This window comes from Lagopus leucura, unplaced genomic scaffold (assembly GCF_019238085.1).
Source record: "Lagopus leucura isolate 7727_CA_CO unplaced genomic scaffold, USGS_WTPT01 Super-Scaffold_100012, whole genome shotgun sequence".
NCBI classification, from domain to species: domain Eukaryota; kingdom Metazoa; phylum Chordata; class Aves; order Galliformes; family Phasianidae; genus Lagopus; species Lagopus leucura.
The window spans coordinates 8,083,349-8,100,391 of NW_024962267.1; the positions used below are offsets into that span (position 1 = coordinate 8,083,349).

Genomic DNA, 17,043 nt, shown 5'->3' on the forward strand with positions numbered 1-17,043 from the left:
GCAGTAGATTATTGGTTTGCATGGTACCTGTTGGAATAGAAACTATGTAGAAAGGCTTTTCCCTCCAACATTGTTCACACTGCCCAGTTTTCTCATTTGTTACTCATATGCAGATTTCTCATTCTTTGAGAAGTGTATTCAGTTCAACCAGCTTAAACAACAGACTGCATTTAGAAAATAAAAAAATAGAAATAAAATATAATTTTTAAAAAGACCTACAAGATTAAATGTATATGGAACTCTGCACACAAATCTTTATTTAAATGTAGATTATGTATAAAGCTGACATGATAAAGTGAAATACTATCTTAGTTAAGGGCCCACTGTGTATCTTTTAAACACTAACTAGACAGTTACCCAAATGAAATCCAATGATCTTTCACAAGTAATGACCTGCTTGCAAGAAGATGATTGGAACTCTCAACTAACAAAGTAAAGTAGACTGCATTTAGCAGTCCTCTGGACTAGAGCAAGAAAAGATTCAGCCCCATAATTCACACTACATCTTGACTAAAGTGTAGAAATATTACTATAAGGGTGTAATTTACTTACACACACACACACACAGTTTCACTAATAGTTCTCCCCCTAAGACAAAACAATTCTCCTGACAATTCATAAAGGATTCTTCCCAAATGAGTGTTGGTCCTACTTATCTGTCCATCTTTCCTCCCACATACAAACAAATGTATCTGCACCAGCAAAATTAATCCTTTTCCTTAATGTCTGATGTTTAAACTATAAATTCAATATAAAGATGTGCTCTAAAAAACTCAACTCTTTGAACTTTTCCCATCAGAGCATTGACTGGTCATTGATTTCCTTTTGACTAGGGAATGACTAAAATGAAATCATTGGGAAGTCTGAGAAATACTCAGCTGAGCATTTATATAATAATATATTTATGTATAATATATTTTTTTTAAATACAAGTATTTTAGCACTGCAGTTGTAACAGTCAGGTGAAAGACAGTTTTCAAATACTTGAAACCATTGTTTTAACTACTCCTAAAGAAACCTGGGCCTTATTTGCTGAAGCTGCTTCAGAAAACAAGCTGAGTATCACTACTGTTGAGTTATTTACTTTTGTTTGTCTAATGGAACAATTCTGAAGGAAAACATTTCAGCCCAAGAAACACCACTCTTACTCTGGTGGTAACAGAATATACAAAATGAACAAAAGCAGCAGATTAGATCCCACACAAATAGAAGCCTGCACAAACTGATGGAGGTCTCTGCTGGAAAGGAAGAGAGGGAATCTTATAACTTCATAAGTACCTAAAGTCTGGAAGTCAAATTGATGGAAGAAAACTCTTTTTAGTGGTGAACGAGTGCAGAACAAGGGCAACAGGCAGAAACTGCAACACAGGAAGTTCCATATTAATATAAGGAAGAAATTCTTTACTCTCAGAGTGACACTGAGGCTGCCCAGAGAGGTTGTGGAGTCTCCTTCTATGGAGATACTCAAGACTCATCTGGATGCCTACCTGTGAGACTTCCTGTAGGGCACTTGCATTATCGGGGTGGTTGGACTCAGTGATCTCTGAAAGTCCCTTCCAACCCAAGGGTTGGAATTTTGTGATTCTGTGCTTCTGTGTTTGAAACTCAGAGGCAAGATGTGTGGCATCAGGCAGAATATTTACTCTAAGTGCACTGCGCAGTTTCTAGGGCTAATGTGTTTGCCAAAATGCATAATATTAAACAATGATGATAGGATTCATAGCAAATATTCAGAAGCATATCATAAACAAGTTCTGATAAATTTCTGACCATAACAGAAAAGTTGCTTTCCACAGAGGCAAACAAACTTTCACATGAAAGAAAGCAGACAGCAGAAATTCCTTTTCCCACAGCCAGCTCAAATCTCCACCCAATGCACAGGGGAAATAGGTAGAGCCATAGCCAGTGCATTCAACATTTAGCATTCAAATTGATGCAGAGATTTCAATCAAACTTTTTCCTTTGACATCAGAAATACTGTACAGTAACTGTGGCATACCTTTAGAAACTCAGTATTTCAAATATTTCCAGCTAGAATGAATGTCTTATCATCACTTTCAAAGCAGAATGGTAACATGTCTTTTCCTTTGTAACATCACGACACCAGATTTCAGAGAAAAAAACAGACAAGTACTTGGAAGAGGTGCTGAAGTTTAAGGTGTTTAGAACACATTAGTTGACTTTCTCCCTGACATGTTGTAGAAGTTTGTTTATTGATCACTTCCACCAAAAAACCTTCACTGAAATTTTCACAAGCATACCAAATTATACATAGCAGGTGCATTGTGTTCCCTTCAAACAGTTCTTTAATCAGTTTTTGGCATTGCTAAGCACCAGAATATTTAACAAAGACAAAGACCAAAAACAGAGACAAAGCATCCTCCTAGCATCCTCCCCATAACTAGGTATCTTTTAACAGAGTTCTTTGCATTCTCAAAAGGCAAAGTACTGATACTTCCTATGGAACTGCTGTAATATACTTACCCACATATATTGGCAGGAATGATGGAATAGCTCTGGCAATGCTGATTCTGAAGATAACATTTACAAAATCACATCAGAGCTAAGTGAGTGTAAACATGAAAGGACTTACCTGCAATTTCAGTTTGGATAACTAGCCATCTGTCTTTTAAATGAGGTGATTGAACCTTATATTGCATTCAATATTAATTTAAGTACCATGATACAAGAGAGTGATGTACTGTATTATGAGAGCAAATACTATTCACAGCTTAGAGATAATTCTCCCATTTGTTAATTAGTCATTTTAACGAATGAAAACAGTCTTTCCTAAGGAACAGAACAAAAGCCAAGGAGGGAAGTACTCACATTCCTTTGAGCCGCTGCCACATTTTCTCTGCATGTCCTCCTATTTGATACTTTATAGAGGTGCTTTCCAGTTCCCGAGTTGTTTCCGTTGCTCGAGCCCCCATCGTTACTGTCCTACAGTGACACAGTTATAGTCAGGCTCAGCAGCAAGTAAAAGCATTCCTCAGTCCACTACAAACGTCAGAAGATCCACGTATGTTAGACAGTAGCAGCTTTCACATCAAAACACATCAGAATTACAAGAGCTGAGGGATGATTCTGCCTGAATCGCTACTCACTTGGGCAGAAAAATCCACTCTTCCCCCCCACACAAGCACAGAGCAGCACACAGCTCCTCTGACCTCACGAGTCTAATCCATACGCGTGAGCCAGCTACTACGCTACCGACTGCCTGCACAGGCTCCTTCCTCACGCACTTTGCCTGCAGTAGGAATATGCACAGAAGCACAAAAGATTCCTTAAAACAGACTATAACGCATTGCCATGCAGGATAAATGTGAACGGTTTTAACAATCCAGAAGGAAAGAAAGCCTGGCTTCTGCTCTGCAGGTTGGAGAAACAGGCTGCAATAGGAAAGCAGATGGTAGAAGCCAGTATCACCCACATCACCCTACAAAGAGGGCACGTTCAAATGCCACCACTTTCTTCCCTTTAGATGATCCCGAATTGATTTTTAAAGAGTAAATATCTACAAGCTTCTTGAGAAGAAAATGACCAATGTTGAGTCGCAGTGAAGTATAAATCCCTGCAGAAGAGAAATTAAAGAGCTCTACAGGTTGTTACTGAAGGAGTATGCTGTAATGATGACTATTCACCTTCTCCTAGCAACTCCACACAGTAGGTTGCTGTCAGTTTCAGTGGTGGGAAATGCAGCAGCTGCAAGACAGCCCGCTCAGCGAATCCTGCGGGACAGCACCACGCTTGTGTCTGCCAGCAAAACTATTAAGTGCAGGCAAACAACACAGGGGTTGGGGACAAAAAGGTATGCCAGCCACACAGCACATTGCCAGGGCTGCTTTTCAAGTGCGGAACTAAGCACCTGGGTGTACAGCCAACGCTGGGTTTTGGAGGAGGCAAAGGAGAGGATTTCCTTGATTGCCCAGCCACAGACCTGGCTTTGTGGAGTGCCTCCTGTACTGTATAAACAGCACTGCAGTGAATCAGAAACAATCTTCATTTCGGAAGCAAAAGCCAAATAATCAAATATTTCACAGACTTCTGTCAGAGCTTGTGTTTGTTTCAGTAAGAGCTGTGCAAGAAGCCAGTCAAGAGCGGGGTGCCAATTGGCAGACAATGTGCCTGCTGTCACCAGCTGCTGGTGTCACCCAGACGGGAAAGGGGTACTGAGTTGGGATAGATCACTGTAAACCAGAGCCCTCAGATGCCATTTCAAAGGAGCCTAAGGTAGAAGATGCATATCCCATATGGCTTTAATTAGACATCTTTATATGTATTAAATGGTGCGAAGATGTGAGCTGTCAAGAAGTTCCCATCTGATGCAATCAGCAGAAAAGGGTAAAGCATTAAGTATTCAGGATCTTACAGAAAAATAAAAGAGGCTCACTGCTTTGAAATAATGCTAACACTCCTCAGAAATTTCTTATTGATTTACTTTCTCCAGGATGCTTTTCTCCTGTACAAGTTACAGTTTTAAAATATCCCCTATTGGAGTTACAAAACAGTATGAGACGCATCTGTTACACAATGATCTCACGTGGAGAACTAAACACTGCATTTCATTTACTTTTCTGGTTTTAACACGTACGCAATTTTAAAATTGTATTATTTTAGTGACATTCATTTCATTATTACTGACTCAAACATATAATCATCATTCTTATAAACTTTACTATCAATATCCAAAAAAACACTCATGGGATGAGAAATCTCTCTAATAATTTTCAAACAGCATCATAAAACAACATGAAAATGCAAACAACTGTTTTCTCAGAAACTGCAAAGCATTTACTCAGTTAAAAAGGCAGCAGTATCTCTGTAACTTCTCTGAGGAACCACTTAGAAACTTCCCAGATTTCCACTCCTGTTGTGCACAAAGTCCTACTAAGGTTGGGAAAAGTATGAAGACCTCTCCAAGGAATAACTAATGACAACTCTCACACTCATCCAGGCTCTTCCCTCTGGTAACTCCCTGACCTCTGAGACGACGCAAACAAAACAAGTATTTATAGAAACCACATCAACTTCCAGGGGCACAGGGGAATTTTAAGGGCCTAATTTTTGTCGTAAAGAATTCCCTATTCTTATCCAAATCTACGATAAAAAAAAAGTAGAGCATCTAAGTTGTTCTCTTCCCGATCACCAAGAAAATAAGCCAAGAAAATATATTGCTTTGATTTACTGGATAAGTGTTATCAGCAGGTAACATCCCTCCTAAAGGAACAAACCACCCAAATACAGCTGTGAGCGGAGATACACCCACGAACTTCACCAGAACCCCACAAAGGGAACCCAGCACATCTTTGCTTCCTGTGTGCCCACACTGCTGAAACAGCAAAAAACCCTGCAACAGAATCACCTGACCAGGCTCTAAAAACGAAAGAAACAACAGGAAACGCATGAAAAGATATCAATAAGTCATTAGAAAACCAAGGAAGTACCCCAAGCAGGTGTTCTGCATGCACTAAGGAGAAAGAAACAAACCACTTAAAAAAAGAAAAGAAAAGAAAAAAGAAAAGAGAAAAGAAAGGTAAGCTGTTATCCTAGAAAAGCGAGCAAATCTATCCTTATGGAGGCATGAGGAAAGGAAGATAAGTTACAGCAGCAGCTCCCCACAGGCTCATGAGGCAGCACAGGGTAGGAGCTTGCTGCTAGAAGAGAGGACAACAGAATTGCCCCTGTGCAACAAGGGAAGCGGGGAAGGAACTACAGCTGACCTGACTTACTCAGAAATACGTGTCTGTTGTACAAATTGGTGTGAAAGTGATTCAGAGTACTAAACGAGAAGCAGATATTTTAGGAAGTCAAGTCAACCAGAAAAGATAACACCTGAGATGGTAAATGATATTAATTTGTTTTACTCCAGCTACTTCCTGTTCTTATTCTGCTCTGCTCACGCCCTACCTAACCTGATATTTGTGTTACAGTCCCAGCAAGTTGTTATCGCAGTTCTTCTTCCCCCTGTAGAAATATAATCTTCTTTATTTACCAGTTTTTTTATTTTTAATTTGCTGCTCAATATTTCTGGACTGAAATGAATAGCTTCAGCTACTCAGCATGAATACATTTTAAAATAAGTATTGATTTTCACTCTCTCTCTGAGGGAAAATATAACTCCCTATTCCACTTCATCAAATAGGAACCTATGCTTAATGGTAATATATTCTGAGCTCTTTTCACATCAGTAGAAATACACATCAGTGCAAAAAATTAGTTTAAAATGCACTCACTAGTAAAAAAATCTGGTTAGCTCTCCGATACTGAATACTAAGATACCTTTACTGTCATGCCAAAATCACAGCAAGTCTGAAAATGACCTGTGTCAAAACTGGGAATGACAGATTGGTTACGGAAACTAGAAAGGGCTGTGCAGGTTCTGATGAGGAGAATTGAGTTTTGAAATTATCTTCACAACACATAGATGGAGAATAAGGAATAACAAGAGGCCTGCAGGTGACTTGCCAGGTTAATATGCATTCTTCCAGATTCAATAGCACAATCGTCCCTGCAGAGGAGCTGCAGAAGGGCCGTGAACCAATTAAGAACTGTGAAAATATCAAAGGGAAAAAAAGAAAAAAACTACTTTTAAGTAGAGAGAGGATGTATTGGGTCTGACTGGATCGTATGCTGAACGCCCTGGCTTCTCAATGAGCAAGCACTGATACATAATTCACAGAGACAAATAAAGCATTGCACTTCTTTGCTGGATGTGAGATAGTGATCAGTACCATTACAAGTCAGGAAGTTAATTACTGAGGAGCTGAATGCCAGTGGGCTCGAGTGTGCCTTAGTAGGACAAGGATCTCGCTGCTCAATCCCTGCTCCCAGCACAAAGGACCAGCTTGCCAGGCAGTGCTTGCAGTGTCTCCTCCAGCCTCCCCAGTGTCTGCTGCACTCACGTTTGCAACATGCAATCTCCTTCTTTACAAGCAGAGTCCAGCTTGCTTGTTATGCCCAATTGTGAAAACTGTTAACCAGTAAAAACATAATGGAGGAAAAAGGAGCATCTACTCTTATTAAAATCAAAGGACTTGATTTAATAATAGGGAATCAACAACCTGGCAGAGGTAAAATACTGGTGTTACAGTAATATTGTCTCCATAGAATACACTAATAAAATTAGCACTCTTACATAATTGATGGATAACGATTTGAGAGATTCACACATACGGCCTACACAGTGTATTGGCATCAATTCAGTTAAGCAGGTAAAAGCTGGGATTGATACAGGTTGACTAGATGACCTAAAAAAGGAGAGCTAACAAGGAGAATTTTCCCTTTTTTTTTTTTTTTTAAAGTATGTTTTGCTACATGTGATTTTCTGTATTTAGGGCTTCAACACTGCTCAACTGCCAGTTGCATGCTACATCCAGCTGCAGGTGTATGGGAAGCTGCAGGCAGAAATGCACTGGTTAACTTAAGCTGAATCATAACTTTGATATGGGGGAAACAAACTGGATGTCTGAAAGTGGATGGAACATACGTAATAGTTACAAAGTCTTCCCTGCTATGGTACCATCATAGTCTTTCAGTAATTAGTTGTAAAAAGTAAAGAAGCAAGAGGCTGCACTTCACCTTGTCCAAAATACATGACTAGAGCACCACTGAAGACTAAAGTTTTTCAAAATAGGAACACACTGGTTTGTAATAGCATCAAGCTGAAGTTTTGGTACATTCATGTACATGAGAAACACTCATGAAAAAAGAACTCACTTCTAAGAACCCATCAAGAAGTTTTTTGGCTGAAAAACAAGTATGTTCATTTTTAGAAAAAAAAGTAAGAAAAAAGGAAGCCATTCTAAAACTGGCAGCACTGCAGAAAAAAGATGCACAGATTGAAATAAACTGTCATAGAGAATCATAGAGATAATGGTTTGTTTCATGTCAACATGAGATTACTACTTTTCAATGGCAAAGAGGGCAAGGCTGCCTACATAGCATAGAATCAACAGTTGTAGATTAAATATTAATGTACTGGATTAGTTGTGCTCCTAACAGAGGACACTGTTTTATTAAATTTCACACATTTTTTAATCTCTTATTTAGGAGTATTCATGAAGCCATTATAATTACGATAATCATGTATCAAAGAGGTAATGGTAAGATAAAAGTCTTTTAACACAAAAGCTATGGTTGACTGAGGACAACTAACTGCCAAGTTTTTGGCATGGGTGTACAGCTCAGGAAAGAGAGAGAACAGAATAAAAGGCAAAAGGAGAAAGGAAACTGGATTTCACAGAGCATCTGCCAGCTTATCTCATGGAACTACGAAGGAAACAAAGAAAATAAAATAACTAGCTCATGGTACAAGATGTGCGTGGACCAAGCCAGCACGGAGTACAGTTGTCCCATCTAACTGCTGTCTAGAGAAGTTATTTCTAGCATCCATTTTGAACTAGTCAACAAAGAAAATTGTTCACTTCAGATATGTTACTTTCACAAGGACCATAGCAACAAGAAAATGTCTCTTGATATTTATAAAAGACTCTGACAAAACAGATGCCAACAGAAAGGAAAAAAAAAAAAATCAAACTGAAAATGAAATTTAGGGAATCTACCCTTAACTGAGCTACATTATTAAATGTGGAACTATACATCATGGAGAAATGATGAAAACTAAAAGCATAAATTATTTCAAAAAGGACTAGGCAATACATTAAGTGCAAGTCCAGTGATGGCTATGAAACAAAATGGTTCAGGTCCAACATCCAGCGTACAATGCCTACAAACTGCAGAATGTCATTAGGTAAAAAAGCACAGAGAGAGATCACTTTTAAGTACCTACTCACTGTTATATTCCTTTTCTGAGTATTTTCTAACCATCACTGGAAACAGAATACTACCTGAGAGAAGCATAGTATTTCCTATGTCTTTATTCAATACAAGAAGTGCTTCTTATGACGTAGAAAAATATTTTTCATTCACTTTAATGTTTAAAAAAATTCTCTGTACAAGCAGTGGTTTTCTCCCTTGAGTTATGAAGAAGGAATCTTACATAACACCTCTGCAAAATGCCTTCTGCTGCAGTTAACAAGAAAATGGAGTCATTGGTAGTGTATACACATGCTAGAAGTGTAAATACAGAGAGTGATTAACAGAGAAGCAAGAACATATTTCCTACATCCTTCAACCTAACTTGGATGATATACAGTATAGTATAAAACGTACAGGAGATACATATGATGCCTGAGAAAAATCAGCAGATTCAAACTTTATTTTCGTAGCTTCTAATCACAAAAAAATGTCAGCAGTATAAGACCCATAGTCTATAGTATGAAAGAGAATTGAGTATTATTAAGTATATGACATGATAGGGTTGGAGTATGCACAGTATTATCTGATTTAGAATTATTCTGTGCCAAATATCTGCACTTCAGGGACTTGCTACAGAACTTGAAAACTAAACACTGCTGAAATCTGAAGGGTCTTTTGTTAGCATATTCTGTATTTTAACCTTAATTCCAGCAAGATGGAATCCAGCTTTTGGCTTTAAAACATCCTAAAAGATGAGTGAAGTACTCAACTGATGGTAAAAACTGGCAGCACACTTAAACATTAGTTCAACAGTCTAGCATGCAACAAGATTAACGACAAGAGCAAAACTCACTGACAGTCAGATGTTTAGTATCACTTAACTGTGTTTAATATCACTGGAACAGGCAAGTTCAACCAAAGTGGAAAGGTAAAGTTTAGGGAAGTTTTAACGTTGCCCTGGCAAAACATGCCTCTGTCAGGTTTTTCATATCAACCCATGATTTGGTATAAATATCCTTGAATATAATTTTCAATAGAAAAGTGACAGGAATATGTTAATTCAAATCAAAACCACAACTAACAAAATTAGTTTTTAAAAATAAAATGTTTGTTTCTTACTTCAGTATTAAAATGACAGGGTCTAAAAGCATAATTATCTATGTTATTAATTCGTGCTTTATTGACACTTGAACAAGTGGATGTTAAACATCTGTTGAAACACTGCCCACTGGTGGAGGTCAGCACAGCTATTCTCACATGCAGGTTGAATCCCAGTGCCAGGGAGCAGCTGAACCGCACTGAACTCCAAAGGTGTCACTGGAGGAGCAGCTCAGCTGCAAAAGGTTGACATCTTCTGTAAGGGGTGCATAACCAAAGGAGCTTTGTGTACTCTAGAAAGAGCTGCAACTCCTCTAACATAGTCTGTTCTCATTGCAGTGTTTTTGTACCTGGCATTATCCTACAGCTGCTTCAGTGGCATGGAAAAAACAAGCCACCATTTCTGCAGCTCTTACCACACCCACTGCCACAGCACAGCCACTAATGCTGATGGCTAGTGGAGTGACACTCGTGACAGAGACTTCAAAAAAAGAGTGCAAAAGAAGAATGAGACTTACTCAACTGAGCTTATGGGATTCTTTTGGGGGCTGTCTTACCCTAGCTGTTTTTGTTTACTTATTAGCATCTAACTTGCCACTTCCTTGAATGCGTTTCCTGCCTGCATTCATCTCCATCAGTGTAATTTCTGAATATTTTTACCACATGTAAACAGCTGTAAGCCTCCTCATGGTTTAAAAAAAAAAAAAAAAAAAAGCCTGGAGGTTGGAACCTGTGTCAAACTGGCAGACAGGGAGAAGTGAACTAACACTGCTGCTGTGTTCAAAAACATAAAAATCTTAAATAAAACAATGAGGCAGTTGCCCTTGAAACAGGGCACAGACTGAGCATAAACCAAGCATGGATTTATCTGCTTACAGATGTGAAAAATGCTGAAAAATTTCTGCTTGATCTGGCATGCCTACCTGACCAGATCACGGCTCTCCCTGCTCCATGAGGTCTCCCTGCTGCAGTAAAAAAGGGCAAATTTCAGGATTTAAGTACAAAACACAGGAAATGTTTCAGAGATCTCAGGTGAACACATCTGCCCAATTTTAGTGTGTATCCAAACTAACATCCAGATGTGGACAAGAATAAAGAATAGCACAAGTATAGATAATTGTAAGTGAACAACAGAGTTAGCATTACAAGAAGGATACAATAATTGTAGTTTGATAAGCTACACTGCTTTTTTTTTTTTTTTTTTGATATATGTTGCATGCTAATACAAAAAACAAATTCAGTGGCTCGCAATACTCAATTAGGATAGACCAAGCAGTAATTAGACGAATTTGTAACAAACACAATCTCAGCTAGAAATGAAGAAACATTCTCCAGCTACAAAAGTCAAACACTGGAGCTGGACATCCAGGCTGACAATGAAATCTTTTTCACTAAAGCTTGAGAAAATGACAGGCAAAAATCTGAAATTAGAAATCTCCCTTCTATATTTCTTTTTTTTTCTTTTAACTTTGGTTTTGAAAGTATGTGTTTTAATTAGCTTGAGCTGAGATATTCTAAAATATCTTATGAAAAAAAAAGAAGATAGGAGATCCCACAGAGAAGCGACGGGGCAGCACATTATAAGCACACAAACACTCAGCATTAGAGAATTCTCAGCATTAGTAAAATCAAGTTTTCAAATCCACTAACGAAATGCAGTCATTTTCTTATAAAAAGAGAAAAACATCCAGGCTACCAATTCTAGAATACTCTTCAGCTACAAAAAGTAGTTTTGTACTTCCCTCAGAATGAAAATAATTCCATTTCTGATTATCCAGAAATGTCCCATAGATAGTACTCAATATATACGCACTTTTTTTTAATCTGAAAAGCGTATTGTTTCACCCAGCCAGGTGCATTGCTGCACACTGATGAGCACACTATCTTGATTTTCAAGAGCAATAGTACAGATGAAGTATACCTTTACAAAAAGCTGTTTTTTTTAATATATTATTCTAAGGTTTGAAATAATTAATAGTAAGAAAGAACTCAGCATGTTTCTACATTATTTTGTGTAATTATTTTTTTGTATTAAAAACTTGCCCCTTACTTCCAGTTGCCCAAGCTCCAATTCCCAACATTAGCACCTTTATTCTATTTTCCTTTTTTAAAATACATCCTCTACACAGTACACTGCTTCCTTTTTTTCATACCTACAGACCATTTTCCATTTATGTTTTCTTGTTCATAAACTGAAAAAACACAGAATTCTTATTCCTCCAGCAAAAAGGCTTAGTTGTCACTCTTCCAAGGCCAAAACAATTGCCAGTGTTTGTTAAAGTAACTCCGTTGTGAAATCAATGTCTCAGATGAACTCTCCAGAAGTTCTGTTTTCTGTGCTGCCACAGATGCTTGCTGTGAAGTGTCTTGATTGGACAACAGAAAGATGAAATGGGCTTTTTCTGTGTTTGTTTACAGTATTTCTTAACAGGAGTATCATATATTTGATAGCTGCCAATATTGATGAGCTCATCTATGTACGTGTCTCCTAATAAAAGATGAGCAAACGCTGAAGAAAAAGCTGCTATTGATTTTAAATATGAGAAAAACACGAACAATAAAACAGTAAAAAAATCCAGGGGATGAAATGTTTAAATTAATTCCAAACTAAAAATAAGTATCTTTATACTGTTAAAGACTTTTCAGTATTTGATGCTTAAATGGATGACAAAATTATCATCACAGTAAAGGAGAATTTACAAATGGAAATCAAACCTGACATTGTTTTTCCCCCAATAAAAGAATGACATATTCTGAAAAAATCAAAATGCCAAGTTTGGGGAATATTTCTATAATTACAAATATAGATTTAAAAAGTCAAGTGTTTCTACTCTAATAAAACAGATAGTTTTCCCAGAACATCTCCTAGTGATGTGGCCTTTGTTGCTTTTTGTGGTTTTCTTTTGAACAGCGATGTGTATTAGGATATGAAAACTATTTGCTATGTTATGAGTATTTGCTATCTTGTGATGGAAAAATGAATGGAAGAAAATATGACATATTAAGTCTTATTTTAATATCAATGCCCAATATAGGCTCCAATAGGCATTAATAAAATGTTACCAATCCACAGGCAACACTGTTAGTCTGGTACAAGATTTTAATTAATGTAAGTTTTTATTTCAGGCTACAAAATCTTCCATTAAATACAGTCTGTCTGAAGATTAACAGGACTTCCTCAAGACTGCACGTCCTCCTCAAAGAGCTGAGGGAAAGCCACTAATTATTAGTCAAAACAAATCTACTTCTCTGGTACCTTACCTCTGGATAATCCGAGTGTTTATAAAAGTGGTCCAAGTAATTTACAATGTTTAAGTTACCTCAGTGAACTTTATGGAAGTAGCTTGTATTTGCAAGTAAGTACTTCATTTACCTTTCACACAGAGCAAAACTTTGGTAAGCCCATATCAGTTTTAAAGAATCTGTAAACTAAGGTGTTCTGCTTTAGAACTTTGCTTGAGAAGGTGATCACATAACTCAGTTCCTCTGCCTGGATAAGACCTGAGTCAGCTCTCACTGAGGTCTTTCCGAGGCAGGAATTTTATACAACAGGAATATCTACTGTGATCCCATTTTGAAGGAAAGATACTACACTTTGATAGGAAAAACACCAAAATGTGCTCCAGTCATTAATTTTACACTTTTATTAAAAGCATGATACTAGCTCTAAGTCAAGTTTTCTTGCAGATATTTACACTAAGTGGTTGGGGCTCAAGCTGGAACTGAAGCATCCCCTTGAAAGGTACTGTGACTACTCAAACACTGCTTATAGCCTGAAAAAAAATCTTTTCATTCAATGAACCAGCCCAGTTTCTGCAACATGTAGGCTATAAAGTCCTCTGCAAAAACAGCCAGCACTGCATAGCTAGAGAACAAATAGGAAATGAAACAAGCATAAAATGAGCTTCCCCCAGCATCTTCCCCAAGTAGGGACTTTCTAAGCCAGGGATTGCATTTGATAGCATAGCTCCTGGCCCCTGCTAGATTTATTCCATATGAACTTGCCTAAAACTCTCTTGAAAACATTTATTCATTATTCTCCACAGCATTCTGAGGCAATCTGTTCTACACTTCAGTGACACGTCACAGAAAATTCGCTGTCATGTGCATGTTTTAGGTGTATTTCATGCTATAGGATTCTCCCTACCTTCTTCCATTAATGAAACATTAGATAATTATTTCCTGCATATCTCTGTCACATTCACACTTTAATACTACTCATACAGAAATCAATATGCGAGAATAACGTCTTGAGGTTGCTGTCCATATTCCTCCTCAGAATATCAAATGTTTCCTTTGCCTTTCCACAGTTGCTGGGCCCTGAACAGATACTTTTCAGACCACAGCTGGAGAAATGGGTCTAGGTTTGGATTCCTTCATACAAGAAAGCCACTGACATCATGACATAAGCCCAGCAAAGGGCTACTAAGGGGTCTGTAGCTCACGACATGCAAAGAGAGGCAGAGGGACATAAACCTGTTCAGCCTGGAGAAGTCTCAGGGGAGACCCTGTTGCTGCTTAGAGCTACCTAGACAAGCAATACAGAATGGGAGCTACACTCCTCTCAGAGGTGCAGGAAAGAGGCAATAGACAAAAGGAAACATGAGAAAATATGGCATTCTGAGGGAAAAAATACCATGAAAAGTCACTTTATTAAGTGAAGAGTTTTCACCGTGTGTTGTTTGAAGACCGGACTTGGAGCTGGGGAAGTCCCATGCTCAGAGAAGCTCGAGGCTGGACTGATGAAGTCCCTGAGCACCTTGACTTAGGCTTGCACAGCACGACCTGCAGAGGGCCCTGCCAACTGCAACTGGGACTCTGGAATTCTACCAGACGGCAAAGCACTGCCACCATTGATAATGCCGCATTAGCAAAAGCAGTGCTCTGCTCTAAGTTGGCAATTCACATTTCCAATTACTTAGAAGTTACTTAAAAGGAGAACTTGAAATCTGCACATTTCACATTCTCTCCAATAGCAGGATGTAGACTATATCATTTACTTGCAGAATTCATTGCTGCAGGATGCCATTGATTATGTTATTAAGATATTTAGCAGATTAAATATAAATAATGATGACAGCTGTTATTAATATAACAATGGACAAAAATAAAAAGGCTAGCAATTTTCAGGCTTTGGATCATAAGCATATCACCAGATGGAAAAAAAAACAACAGAATTATCTTTTTACAATGATAGAAAATCTTGGCCAGGTATATTCAATAACAATACTATCAGAGAAAGAAAATGGAATTATGTAATTGTTTCGCAATGTCTTTCTTATATACTGTTTTCATTATTAAACATATGAGAACCATTTTGTGTTGTTTTTTTTTTTTTATCTCTGAACATAAGGACTGGACAATACCTCATGTCGGTAACAATTTCTCTGCTTTCTTTTACTCATTTCTTCAAAAAACAAAAATATATAAGAATTATAACAGCATGCAAAAGACAAAAAAAATATTGGATGCCTTACTACTCACAAATTATTGCTGAAATGCAAACATCTATAAAATCCATGGCTTTGTATGCAGAGGTACCACAAAGTAAATTTTAAATCCAATATTCAATAGCTCAAAACATAACAGTTCATTCAGCCTAAACAAAGGTTAAAAACATTAAAAAGCCAAAGTCTGGAAGAATTATCTGCTTTGTTTAAAAAACACATTTAAAATGAAGAGACCTTAGCAAATTTAATCTGCTACAGCTGACATCATTACTGGGCATTGATTCAAATTCCAAATTTAATTTCAGAGAAGCCTTAGTAAAAGTAATGCCTTCTGCAGGTTCAGAGCCATCTGACTGACAATTTCTGCTGATGACAATAAAAAGTAACTTAACCAAATCTTTAATTTTAAACAACTGTTTGCAGAAACTGTATATATGAAATGTATGTTGAACTGGCTAGGTACAAGATTTTAAGCCATTGGTATTCCTGTTATCACGGTTTATGCGTTTCAAAGTAAGCATCAGCACAGATTTGAGTTCTTCTGAATACATTTTTAGTTCTAGACATACATATGCTGTGTGTCACAATTCAATTTCTTCTGATATATTGAGATAGTGAAAGCGTACTTTCTACTGCAGTGAAATATATGACATGATGAGCAGAGCACAGAAGAGAGAATGGAAAAATCCATGCTGGGGAATGCTTCTGGCATGCCCTACCTTTATGACAGTTAGCAAGATTTCACATTCGTGACAATAGTAAAAGGATGATTGCAAGTCATTTTATTTATTTGACTTTTTATGGTAGATACCAAAAATGTGTTTTCATTATCCCTGTTATTGACCTTGCAAAACAGTCAGGAAACTGCATGAGTTGAACATTTCTCTGTAAATTTTTATGTTCCAATTTTGCTCAGAAAATTTATCTAGAAGTACACTTGGCAGAGCACTATGTAATCTCACAAAAGACCACATTGGAATTTCTGCAGATTGACAGAGCTCCAAGCATATATATTTGCATATGCAAAAATATTACTTGCATGAAAAAACAATTATATTTGTTCATACAGATTGGAATTTATTGTAATCAATTAAATACTAGCTTACATAATAGCTCAGTGATCCCTATTCGTGCCCATTTGTACAGCTCACAGGATTTCTATTAATGAAACATATCTGAGTATAAATGCTTTTTGTTTACAATGAAACATCCACATCATCTACATTTTTTTTTTTTTTTTTTTTTTTAAATTAAGGCTATGAAAAGCAAACCCATGAAAGTGCCAGCAAGTATTAAAACCCTTCTCTATTTCATTTTCAGTTTCCTAACTCCTTCCTCCAAAGGAAGGAAAACCACTTCCAGGAGCTATTTTCCTGGAAATGTTTTCCTACGCATTAGACTAGAAGACTAGATGCAATGCAAAAAATAGTAATGCTACTTCACAAAGAAAATCAGGTTATTCAGCATTGTTCCTGGCATTCAGGCCAATTACTGAAAGAAGACAATGCTCAGAGAAGAATCTTCTCACATATGCTTTCTTAATTTTACACTCCTAATCAATAAATACCTTCACATTAATCATAGAATCCACACAGACAATAAGGATCATCAAGTCCAACCCCAGCATTTTCCCATTACCCTTGTTCAGTCTTCATCCATCACTTCCTAATAAAAGTGGGGAAATGTTCTTCGGATATAACTTTGCCAATGGCAGTAATATAGAGAAGGAGACAGG

The 17,043-nt window shown here is 37.4% G+C and overlaps 1 protein-coding gene across 9 annotated transcripts in view; it reads right to left on the reverse strand.

The window, feature by feature from the left end:
* PDE1A (phosphodiesterase 1A) overlaps window positions 1–17,043 on the reverse strand; it is a 200,853-nt gene that overhangs the window by 144,675 nt on the left and 39,135 nt on the right. For 7 of the 9 annotated variants that reach the window (XR_006179598.1, XM_042874544.1, XM_042874547.1 and 4 more), the window contains exon 2: window positions 2,830–2,938. Coding sequence is in view for 8 of the 9 variants with exons in the window: in XM_042874547.1 (XP_042730481.1) it covers window positions 2,830–2,938 (109 nt within the window). In the remaining variant the exon portion in view is untranslated. Of the gene's footprint in view, window positions 1–2,829; window positions 2,944–17,043 lie in introns of all 9 variants that reach the window. The other 2 variants (XM_042874543.1, XM_042874542.1) reach the window with 1 other exon arrangement.